Source organism: Phodopus roborovskii, unplaced genomic scaffold (assembly GCF_943737965.1).
Source record: "Phodopus roborovskii unplaced genomic scaffold, PHOROB, whole genome shotgun sequence".
NCBI lineage: Eukaryota > Metazoa > Chordata > Mammalia > Rodentia > Cricetidae > Phodopus > Phodopus roborovskii.
Window position 1 is genome coordinate 9,624,464 of NW_026126459.1, and position 12,237 is coordinate 9,636,700.

The 12,237-nt window shown below is 54.4% G+C and overlaps 1 protein-coding gene across 2 annotated transcripts in view; it reads right to left on the bottom strand.

Annotated features, from left to right (window-relative positions):
• Positions 1 to 6,446, bottom strand: part of Wnt7b (Wnt family member 7B) — a 44,456-nt gene extending 38,010 nt beyond the window's left edge. Inside the window, exon 1 of one of the 2 annotated variants that reach the window (XM_051189555.1) lies at positions 5,802 to 6,446. In XM_051189555.1, coding sequence (XP_051045512.1) covers positions 5,802 to 6,436 — 635 coding nt within the window. In that variant the 5' untranslated portion in view covers positions 6,437 to 6,446. Of the gene's footprint in view, positions 1 to 1,900; positions 2,369 to 5,801 lie in introns of those variants that run through there. The other variant, XM_051189556.1, reaches the window with a different exon arrangement.
• Positions 6,447 to 12,237: the final 5,791 nt, after the last annotated feature.

Below are 12,237 nucleotides of genomic sequence, written 5' to 3' on the forward strand. Positions count from 1 at the left end.
CTCAGTAAGATGAGGAAGGCCCAGCACTAGAATCATTAGCCCTCACAGGCTCTTTTTCCTCACCCCTCAGGGCTAAACACCAAGCAAGACTAGTGATGAAGAAGGGACCTGGTGTGCCTTACCACCTCCCACCCACCCACCTCAGCTACACCACTCATATTGGCCCCAGCCTTGGTCTGAACATACTGGAACTTCTCCCTTTAAAGAATTTCAGCCCCCAGAACTGGCTGTGTAGTCAGGGACATACCTATGTAGGTAGACTCTGCAGGTTATCTCAAAGTTGGAATGGTCCCTCCAGGAGAAAACTGGCTACCATCTGCCAGAGAGCCCTGCAGTTGCTGTGGGGCAAATCACCCTTACCATCCTCTCCTCTGGCCCTCCAACCTGGACACCTCCTCCAAACCTCAGCTGCTAGTGTCCCCAAATGATATCTCACACAAAGTAACTGCAGGCTCTTCAAGCTTAAGACTGGGGTGGCCAGAATCTAGGGAAGGGGAGGCCTCAGGATCCCCAGAACCAGGAGCCCTTGGAGTCCTTGCCTGGTCCATTTCAAGGAAGGACAACAGAAGCAGGATTCTCTTGGCCAGGTCCCCACTGATCAGGCGGTGCCCACGGGCCCTGCGCCCTGCCCCGGGAGGCCTGCTACTCCCCACCCCAGGCGATGCCTCTGCAGCCAGGGCTGCCCGCCGGGCTTGGAGCGCTCCCTCTGCCCGGACCTTGTAATTATGTTCCACAGCCGGGGAAACCGCCGGCCTCGCAGCATCTGGCTGCGGTTGCGAACTTTTGTTTCAAGATGCGCGACTATTTATAGAAGGAAAACTGGTAGGATAGTAATTTCCTAGGAGCTGGAGAAGAAATTGGCCGCGTCTTTATTAAAAGGGGTGGGGGCGGGGCAATTTATCAGGACTGTGGCCGCGGGGCGGGGAGGGGGTAGTGCAGAGAGCGGGAAAGCGGCTGCCGCCTCTGGCCGCGTTAGGCGACCCCGGACGTGGCCCGCGTGTTAAGGAGGGGGCGGGGGAGGGGAGGAGAGGGAGAGGGAGCGCTGGCTCTGAGGTTTAATCAGTAGCATCCAGCTTCAATTCCCCCAAACGGCGGTTCCATAAATCAAACTTCTTTTTAAATCGGAGGCCAGAGCATATGCGTCCCATTAGGCATCGGGCGAAGCCACCGCTGTGCGGACGCGCCCCCTCGGCTCACAGGGCCGCCTTGGGCCCTGCCCCGAGCTTCCCGTAGCCTGGTGGGCGCTGCCCTACCCTTCTCTGGTGCGCCCTGCTCTGCGCACACCCTAGGCCTTGATACCTGGGCGCTCTGAGACCTAAGGGCACATAGTGAGCGCCCTCCTTGCCTCCAGGAGAGGCGTCAAGCACATCAAGGTTCAAGTCCTCCAGGCGCGGCAGGATGGCGCGAATGACCGGAGACTGGGGGGGGGGGGGCGGCAACCTGGCTATCTGGTGAGGCGCAGCATGCACGTGCTTGCCAGTTTGTGTGTCGATCTCCTTAGCGTGGCCCGGCGGTGCGCGCCGCGTGGGGTTAATATGGCCTAGGGAGATCTCCCGCTGATTCAGGATCCTGCTATAGGAAATCTTCGACTTAAATGGCTAGCTCCGGTCCCTACGTTCAGTGCACGTAACCTAATCTGCAAGGGCAGTCAGACCGTTCTCAGGCCACCTTTTCTCCGACCCCTAAGCTAAAATTTTTCATTGCCGCAGCTGCCCCCAGGTGTTCTATATGGGCGGCTTAGGCCAGCAAAGTGATTCAAAGGCCCCCAGCTTCTGTGCACCCAGGACACCCAGGACCCCACCCCATGACCCTCTTGCCACATCCTCCGTCCTCCCTCCTACAGCAGTAGTGGCTAGGGGCTCCCCTCCCGCCCACTCCACCGGCCACCGGCGGCACTCACAGGTAGCTGCCGCTGGACAGAAGGAGAAAGATCTGCGGGCAATAGACGGAGACCAGTGCGCTGCGCGGCGACAGGAGGAGCATGATGGGCCGGGGCGCCTGGCTGGGCTGGACAGGCCCTACCCGCAGGGCTCCTGCGCCAACCGAGGCTGGGGTCTCTGCGGCCCTCCCTGATGCAGGGCAGCAGCGCTGGACGCTAGGGGCCAGGGCTCGGGAGCCAGGGGACAGTGGTCTCCCGTGTCTCGACGCCAGGACCGTGCATCGTGCTGTATCTGGGGGAGCAGCTGACGCTGGGGCCGAAGTTCAGGGCGGGGGCCCGGCGGGGGACAGTGGACGCGCCTTAGAGCTCTCTGGTCCTCTGTCCGTCTGTCGGTGCGAACAGGCTCTGTCGCTCACTCTGGCTCAAGTCTCCAAGTCTTCCGAAGCGCGCAGCTGCCATTGGACAGGCCGCCCCTACATCCGCCTCCTCCGCGGGCGGGTTTTTTTTTTTTTTTTTTTTTTTCTTAAGGGGAGGTTGACCAGAGAGTGCAGCGGGAGCCGCCCCCAGGGTTTGCCCAAGTTGCCTTGGCCGGGATACCCTTGCCACAACCTTTGGCTAGAAACACCGCTACTGAGAGCGCATCTCGGGGAGGCACTGCTCGGAGGCGTGTGCTCCTCTTATGGGCTGTGCTCAACAATGTGTGCTCATGTGTGCATGCATGTGCTTGCATGTTCCTGCTGGAGCATGGGCGGTTAGGAGCCCGCAGGTGAGTGTGCATGGATGCCCAGTGTGTGTTGCCCCTCTGCCTGCATGCAGCCTGGCTCAGGCTGGCTGGGTGTAGGTCCCTCGCATTGCACCTGGGCCAGCCCTGCTCTGGGGCTCCGGTTTGGTGCCTAAACCACCCCCTTCACACACTTCTTTCGATAGGAAGGCTCCCAGTTCCTGCTCCCATCATACAGGTCCCTCATGTCTAGCACCTTCATCTCTTATATTTTGCTCTTTGAGGAGTTGGTTGGGGTGGATGAGAAGAGACCCTTCTAAAGAACCCTCCTTTTCTAGTAAATATTTTCACAGCCTACAAACAGATTTTGGGTCCCATTCCCCTACTTCTGCTAAGCCTGGCTGTATTGGAATGTGCTTATATAGAGGTGTATGTCAGCTGGGGGAAGTCTCAGAGAAAGGGGAGGGGGGGTAATGTGGTACAGTCGTGGTCCTAAAGAGTGGATCATTGGCTCCTGGACTTGGCAAGGAGATTCTTGGTCACCCAGGAAGCAGGAACCTCCCTTACCTTCAGACCTCCTGTCCTTTACCACTTTGCTTCTCCCGACCAGAACAGTATGAACAAGCCTAGGGCAGGGCTGCTCCTGGCATCTCAGTGACCTTGGCTGCTCCCTATCCCACCTTGGTCTCCTCCAAAACAGCAGCTCTATCCATAGGGACCTTATGTTAGTTAGGCACTGTGATTTCCTAATGCCATTATGCTTGCAACTAGCTGAGAATCCAAGGCTCGTCTGTTCTGGGATTTGAGGGCTAGATTCTGCTCCTGCTAGTATGGGAGGTGGATATGTGGGATGAATTCACTGGGCAGGATTTTTGGAGGCCCCATCACACATACAGAAAGGTGCAGCAGAGACAGGCTGTGTGTGTGTGGGGGGGCTGAGATCACAAAAGACCCTCTCCCTGGGATAAACTATCTAAAGGAGTTCTCTGGTGGGTGCCACAACATTCTACCATCATTACTTAAAGTCAGGACAAAAGCCAACAGAACTAATGCCTCAGCAGCCTCAAAGGAGGTTCTACCATCACTCCACTATTTTCAGATGAGGATGAGAGGTTGTCTGGGGTAAGAATTCATCGAGGCACCTTCTGGAAGTTCTGTGAGAAGCCTGCTCCAAAGATATCTCAACCCACTTGGCTTCCACACCACCTTTCCTGCCCACCTAATGGAGGGCACACAAAACACACACACACACACACACACACACACACACAGAGAGAGAGAGAGAGAGAGAGAGAGAGAGAGAGAGAGAGAGAGAGAGATTACAAAGATGCCCAAGCTTGAGGAGCAGTTTCTGGAGGGAAAAGAGTTTCCCTCCTGGGCTCATGGGCAGAGTTGGAACCATGCAAAGGAAAGCTTGCTCAGTCCCGTAAGGTAGTGGTCACAAACACTAGGAGGCCAGGCTGAACTGGAAGAGACAGACCTTCAGGGTCTCACTTACCCATTCTTTACTCAACACTGACAGCCATGCGGTTCAGAACAACCAGAGCCAAAATCCTACTTCCAGAAACTGAAGAGGTACAGAGATGAAACCCAGGAACCACTCCAGGAGGAACCCCCCCCCCCCTTGTGAACCCAGGTCCTTCTTCTGGCATCCACTGGATAGGAGGCTTTTTCAGAGGCCTCTTGTTGAAAATCTGGTGCTAAGGAAGACTGGCCAGCGGTTGAAACCAGAGCTGATGGAGTCAAGCACCCAACTCAAAGGCCTCAGTTCCAGAGCCGGTAGCTGGGACCAGCCTGGAGGTCTGTGGATCCCTTCACAGGGCCCAGCAGGATCATTGCAGGCTGCTGAAAGTACGGGAACCTTTAGCCTGCCCACCCCGCCCCCACCCCCAGCAGGCTCAAAGCCGGCACCCCTCACCTTCATAAACAAACATTCAGGGACACAGCCTACCCACACAAACCTACAATAAACACAACCACCAAGAGCCGCGGACGCTCCCGCCCAGGAGTGCAGGAATAAGGCTAGAAAGGGACTAGCAACCCTGTCTCTGAGGCCACCGACCTTGGTCCCTGCCCCTCTCTGGGCCTCAATTTCTTCACCTGTAAGATGGCGGAGGTGCAAAGGACTGGGAGAAGTGCTGATCTTCAGCTACTGTTTCTACCTGTCGCCTGGAAAGCCAGTCTCCCAGGTACCGGAACCCGCCCCTCCCACAGGTCTGGTCACTGGCCTTCCCAGGGCCAAGATGAGGCTGGCCTTCGAGGCCGGGTGGCGCATAGTAGGAGCACTGGGCGCGGCGGGGCGCAGATGCCCGCAGGTACTCGGAGTAAGGGTGGGGGTCTGGGCCAGACCGCCAAGAGTGACTAATGCCCGCGAGGTGCACTGCGCTCGGTTCGGTCACACTGCCCCTCCACCCCCAATCCCGGGAGGCCGAGACAGATTCCGTCTAAAGGAGATCGCGGCTCAACAGGTAAGGACTCGGCTAGGTTCAGGAATGTGGAAATACGACTCGGAGCAGCTACAGCGGCGAGCAGCGAGCGCGGCCCGCCTGGAGCCCGCCCGCCCGGCCGCGCCAGGGGGAGCGCGGCGAGAGGGGGCCGGGCGCAGGGCCCCAGGCGGGCGGGGGTGCGGGCCCCGGACGGAGCCCGAGACTGGTGCGCCAGCCCCGCGGCCCATCCTGAGCCAGCCGGACGAGTTGTCAAGGTAATTTCAACATGTCCGGGTGATGGATAGAGACGCAGGGCCACGGCGGGTGCGGGGCCTGCGCGCTCGCGGTGGTGCACACTCCGATCTCCCCCGCCGGGATGCCCCCCGCCCCCCGGCCCGGCGCGCCCTCCGGGCGGCGAGCGCTCAGCCCGGGCTCGGCGCCCAGCGCAGCCCGGGGGAGGGAAGGCGCGTCCCACCCCCGGGGCCTGGAGCCCAAACAGGTGAAAGTACGCGCCCGGCACGCTCGCCGCTACCCGCGAGTCCCGCTGCGGCCGTCCGCGGGCCGCGCCGTTCCTGCTGCGTCCTGGGCTCCGCGCCCCTTGGGAGCACTCCTGGCTCCAGGGGCTCGGATGAGTCTGCGAGGCTGGGGCGAGGACCGGACACACCGGCCACTCGGAGAAACGCCCTTCCCCCCAACTCAGGTCCCCAGGTCCGCTGAAGGAGGCTCTCCAGGCTGCCGGCTCCTTTCTGCCGCCCCCGCCCACAGAAATACTCACCCGAGCTTCACGTAGAGGACGCCAAAGCAGAGAAACACGTAAAAGATCCACTTTCGAAAGTTTCTGTGCATGATCCAGGGAGGGGGGCTGCGCCATAGACAGCTGCGGCCGAAGGGGACGCGCGGGCGGGCAGGGGCCAGGCAGGGGCCAGGGGGCTGTGGGAGGACCACGCTCAGCCGGCGCTGCGGCTCGGGCGGCGGGCGACGCGCGGGCACCCGGCACGCGTTGCCACCATGGTGAGCCCAGGGCGCCGCAGCCGCCCCGTGCGCCCGGGGAAGTGACCCGGGCGGGGAACCTCGACCTCGGAGCCCAGCGGAGTGACCGTGGGGCTCTGCGAGCGCAGGCCGGTACCCGGCGCAGCGGGCGGGTGGGTGGGCGGACGCTGCCTCAACTGGGCTCAGCCGCCTGGGGCCGTGCGCGCCTCGCGGTGTACCGCGGCGGCCAATGTGTCCGCACTTGTCCGCCTCCCCAGGTGACTCGCGGCCGCGGCAAGCGAGCTGCGAGCAGGCGAGAGCGCCCCAGGTAGGAGGATCCGCCTCCCGCCCGCCCTTCTCGCTCACAGCGCGCTCTCTCGCGCGCGCTCCCTTACTCTCCCCTCCCTTTTCTCCTCCCTCCCCCGTGACACACGAACGCATCTAACCCCGCGCCCCCCCTCCCCAGGCCAGCTCCCTTCCGATCGCCCTCTCAGGACTGCATGGGAAGGGGGAGGGAGGGGGAGGGTGCGGCTCTGAAGAGACACCTGCGCTCCTCTGAACCAGTGAGGGTGGGAGTAGGGGCGGGGGCTAAGAAACAACTCGTGCAGGGCCTGGTGGTCACTTGGTTTCCAGTTTCTAGTCGAAGAGGGAGAGACCACCCACCACCATCTCCTTTCTAAGTGCAGACATCCTCTCCCTAGACATTACCCACATGGGGGCTTCCAGGGCCACACCCCCTGATCAGGCATCGCTGCCTGCCCGGCCAACTCCAGTTCCAACGCTGGGCACTGCACGGTTCAAACAAAGCATGGGACTTAAAGACTGGCAGGCACACTAGGGTACCCACCATTAAGAATGGCACCATGACAGAGACTCAGAAGGCGTCCCTGGAGAATCCCAGCCTCAGGATTCCCTGTCCCACTCTGCTGGGTTATCTGTTACAGGCCTCAGATCTGATTCATGTTGATCAACCAAAGTGGGAAGTTAGGCTAGCCTCGGTGCCTGGCACATCCTGCTTGGGTCTGGCTTGATTCTGTCCTGGACAAATGGGTGCCAGGGACCCCGCCTGCCAAAGCTAGATCTGTGCTAGCTCAGCAGACCAGCTAGTAACCAGATACCTGCTGGAGGCCCAAGCCTTGTTCAAGTGTCTCCAGCCTTAGACAGCATCAAATGGAGCCATTATGACAACGGAATAGACTCGGAGTCTTTAAGGTCTAGCCAGTACCTAGTGTGGAAATAAGGTTCTGTCCTCAGGTTTACCTAGTTCAGCTCTGCCAGAAACCTCGAGCTCAGAAGCTATCTCCCCTGTCCCCAATCCCCTTTTAATCTCTCCAAATCCTCTGAACTTTTGCCATGACCCGGGAGAGAGTCACTCCTGGGCCCAAGGTTCAGAGGCCGGCAGGTGCAGCTGTGCAGAACGTTTTGGGTTGGAGAACTCTGTAGAAAGGAGACTTTGGATCTCACAGGCAAACTGAGGCACGGATATCAAACAGCAGTAGCAGTTCCACACTACGGTCTCCTGAAACCGAGAGCTCTGGATGCCCCACAACTTTGTGGTCAGGGAGCTGAGCTGGGCCCGATGGCGGGAGCGAGCAGAAAGGCAGAAAGCCAATGAGCTTGGCAGGCAGATACTGCCACCTGGTGGCGACCGGGAGCGACGCTTCCAGCCGGAGCTGGACTTCGGATGCTTAGGGGTTCCTCACCATGCCCCGCCCCGGAATCTGGGGCCCATTCCACGTCAACAGTCTCAGTCTTCGGGTCGGTTAGCGATACAAAAGATTTGTGTGGCTGTAGTGGAGGGGGCTGGAACAGTGAGAGGCATCCCCGCGCGTCCTTCACCAGGGTCTTTGGGATTCCCATCTGACCTCCAGGCCAGTCAGATCCAGAGGCCCAAGATAGGATTGGCTCTGGGATTCTCCAGGAGGGATGTGATCGAGAAAAGCAGGTGCTTCTTTTGGTAGGTGGGACCCGTCCTGCTTTTAAGCAGGGTTGCTAACCAAAGCACAGGGTCTACAGCATAGCGTCGTGCTGCCCCCTGCCGGCAGCAGGTGGGAGACGACGTCGCCCAGGCATCCTAGGGGGCTTGTAACCACATAGCCTCCTACCCACCATTTGACCTCGCGGTTTGAAGAAGATATAGTTAAGGTTTGGCTCCAAGATCCCTCCACAACTATTTGTGGGACAAGGTGGAGACTTACTTCTGCTGGGAGAGCGTTTTTCCATAGAGCTGGGTTGGGATTGGTATGGAGAAGGTAGAAATCTCCAGACCCAGGACCGCTTGAGGGCCTGGTTATCTGTGGGTTCTGACAGACCCAGCTATCCTTGCCTGTGTGACTTCGGGCACAATTTTCAACGTCTTCAATCTGAAAATGCTCCTCCTCTTCTTTATCATCCTCATCATCATTCCTATTCTCCACGGTGTTACTCTGATGTGTCCACTTCCAAATGAGTAAACAGTGATGGGTGGATGCATGTCTGGATCAGTGGGTATTTGGGTAGATGATGCACAAGTAGATGAGTGATGGATATATGCATACATGAACACTTGGATGTGGATGGATGGGTACATGGACACATGGGTAGGTGGCTAGGAGGGGTGGATGCATACATTTATAGACCAGTAAGTATCTTAGGTGGGGTTTCTATTGTGACAAAACACCACAACCAAAACCAACCTGGTGATGTTTATTTCAGCGTAGGGTAGCACATCACAGTCAATCACCCATGGAAATTAGGGCAGAGGTTCAAGGCTTGAAAGAGGTAGGAACTGAAGCAGAAGGAACACTGCTTACTGGCTTGCTCCCCTTGGCTTGTTCAGCTTGCTTCCTTATAGAACCTAAGACTACCTGTCCAGAGTGTAAAGGCAGTGCCATCAGTGAGCTGGGTTCTCCAGCAGCAGTCATCAACCAAGAAAAAGCTCCATCGGCTTGCCCACAGATCAGTCTGGTGTGTGTGTTTGTGGTGGGGGGCATTTTCTCAATTGACATTCCCTCTTCCAAAATGACTCTAACTTGTGTTTAGCTGATGTAAAATGAGTCAGCACAGTTGGTCTCTTGTCAGTTTGACATAAAAACACATCACTGTTGGACTGGAATGTTCCCTTTCTCATTTGTCCCTAAGATAGTATAATATTAATACCACAATATAAAACACTCCAGCTTTGTGGGATTTTTTTTTTGCAACAGGGTCTCTTTATGTAGCCCTGGCTGGCCTTGAATTCACAAAGATCTGCTTGCCCCTGCATTTTGAGTTTGGGATTAAAGGAGTACATCATTGTGCCTGGTAAACACTCTAGTTTTGAAAAGTTACACAGTCCTTAAAAATTCAAATACAAGTGCAGTCTCTTTAAAATATTCAAGGTTTCTTTAAAAGTTCAAAGTCTTTCTAAAATATCCAAAGTATCTCTAAAATTCCAACATTTCTCTAAAATATTCAGGCTCTCATGACTGCAGGCTCCTGAAAAAAAAAAAGACTAAACTAGGGCACAGTCACAATTAAATTAAAGCAAAACCAAGGTCCAACAGTATAAAACATCCAACAGTGTAAAGAGCTCAGTGCTTGACATCAGGAACTTACTCATGATCCTCTGGCCTCCAAAGGCCAGCTGACCCATGACACTTGTCTGGCTCTGCCATCCACAGCACATCCAGCCTGTCTCTTAAACTCAGAGCAGCTCCACTCCACAGCTGTTGCTGTCCTTGGTGGTCATCCCATGATCCTGGCATCTCCAAAATGCTGGGCTCTCCTCTGCAACTGGCCTTCACATTTGCCAATAACCTCCTTTCCTGGTTCTCTTCAGAGACTGTGACCCTACCACATGATGTTAAGCCTCAACTCTCCATGACCCCTTCAATCCCGGGGCTTCAAACCGGTGTGGATGGGTGGGTTGATGGATGCATGTATGGATGAATACATAGATGCATGAATTTCTGGTCTCTCATGGTGCCAACCCTCTTTATGATTTCAAAACTAGTACCATTTGGGAGACTCTTACACATTATCAAGTTCAGCTACCAGCACAAAGTACTGCTGTAGCTCCCTCTGGACTATAGCTTCTGTGTACTGACCTTGTGGAAACATTTTCCAGAAAATTCGTCCTCAGTGATGCTGGTCTCTTAATCATAACTGATTCTTCAGCTCTAATGGACCAGCCTCAATTGTCCTAGCAAACCAAATGTTTTGCTTTAGTGGTTCTTAAGAAAAAAAATCACATGAATGGCCTTGATAGAGTCTTCGTTTCCCTCTGAAACTTCACAAGCCAGTCTTCCATTGTCTGCACTGCTCTCAGCATTGTGTTCCAAGTTCCTACAACTGAGCTCAGAGCACTCAATGGCTTTTACAGCCTAAAGTTCCAAACACCTCCCCAATCCTTCCCAAAACATGGTCAGGTCTATGAGAGCAATACCCCACTCCCGGTACTAATTTCTGTCTTAGAGTTTCTGTTGTTGTAATAAAATACCATAACCAAAGCAACTTGGGGAGCAAAGAATTTATTTCAGCTTATAGTTCCACACCACAGTTTATCATCAAAGTAAGTCAGGGCAGGAGCTTGAATTCAGGAACTGAAGTAGAAGCAGAAGCCATGAAAAAATGGTGCTCACTGGCTTGCTCCCCATGACTTGCTCATCCTGTCTTCTTATAGAAACCAGGGCCACCATCCCAGAATGGCACAACTTACAGTGAGCTGAGTTCTTCAACATTAATAATCAGCCAAGAAAACACTCTACAGACCAGTCTGGTGGGGGTATTTCTTAATTAAATTTCTCTTTTCTCAAAAGTCTCTAGTTTGTGTCAAGCTGACATAAAACTAGCTAGCACAGATGAGAGGATGGATGGGTGGATGGATGGATAGATAGATGGATGGGTGGATAGATAGATGGATGCACGTATGGGTACATTCATAGATGTATGACACAATACATGGATGAATAGGTAGGTGAGACATGGATGGATGTGTGCACTCAAGGATGAATGAATGGGCAGGTATGTGGGTGGATGGATACATGAATGTGTTGACTGAGTAATGAGCTGGTGGGGGATTGGATGGATGGATTGGTGGATGAATGGGTATGTGGATGGATAGACATGGGTGGATGGATAGATGTTTAGATAGATGAGTTCATGGATGGATTTGTTGTAGGAGCATGCAGCAAGCCATCCCCACGTGGACCAGTGTGGGTTATGAAGGCGAATTAAGTCTAGCTACTTTTCCGGGGACATTCCTAAATTGTTTGTTTTGTCTGGTTGGTTTTCTTTTTTGTTTTTTAGATAGTGTCTTTCTACAAAGCCCTGGCTGTCCTGGAACTTGCTATGTATAAAATGGCCTTGAATTCACAGAGATCTGTCTGCCTCTGCCTCTGCCTCTGCCTCTTGAGTACTGGGATTACAGGCGTATGCCACCATGACTCGTAGATAATTTTAAGCACTGAAAGTTCTCCAGTGCAGGGACTCATCAGAATACCCCAGATCTAAACTAAAAGGGAAGAAACCAGAATTCTCCTCAAGTAACTGATTTCTCTGAGACTCTAGCAAGAAGTGCCTGGGAATTGTCTCACATGTCTGGGCATATAAAGACTATCCAGCTCACATTTAACTGATAGACACTATGTTGGGCTCTGTGTCTGCACAGCTCCTCTGAATCCTCACAAGACACCACCAAACAAGTTTTCCCTTATGCCCACACTCTGCAGTCATTTGTCCTCCATAGCTGAGTCCAGTCTATTTCAGGCACAGATGTGGAATATGGAGAAGCTTATGGATGCATGAAGTAAATGAACAAAATCCCACATCCTTCTTTCCTGATATCTCTGTCCTTTGTGTCACTTTGACACTCCAAACTAGTTTCTGCCCCAGGACCTTTGTACATGCTGTCCCTTTTAGCAGTGTTCTTCCTCCAATTCTATCTGGCCTTGGCTAAGCATTCCAATCAGAAGCCCTCCCCCCTCATTCTTCCTCCCAAATATACTTGTTGTCATTCTTTAGTATGACACTCAATACTCCTCTTGAAAAAAGATGTCATTGTTTTATCTGTCTGATTCTATTTGCATATAAGCTTCACAGGGACCATTTTGATGCCTCATTTACTGCTCTATCCTGGAGGCATAGAGTAAGTGTTCCATTAAGTAATTATTTGAATGAATGAAGGAGTGAATGAATAGTTTTGCAGGAAGCAGCAGGCACATGTGACACCACAGAGTGATGTGGTCACTGACATTTCCTGAAGTTCAGTGTTTCCAGCCCCA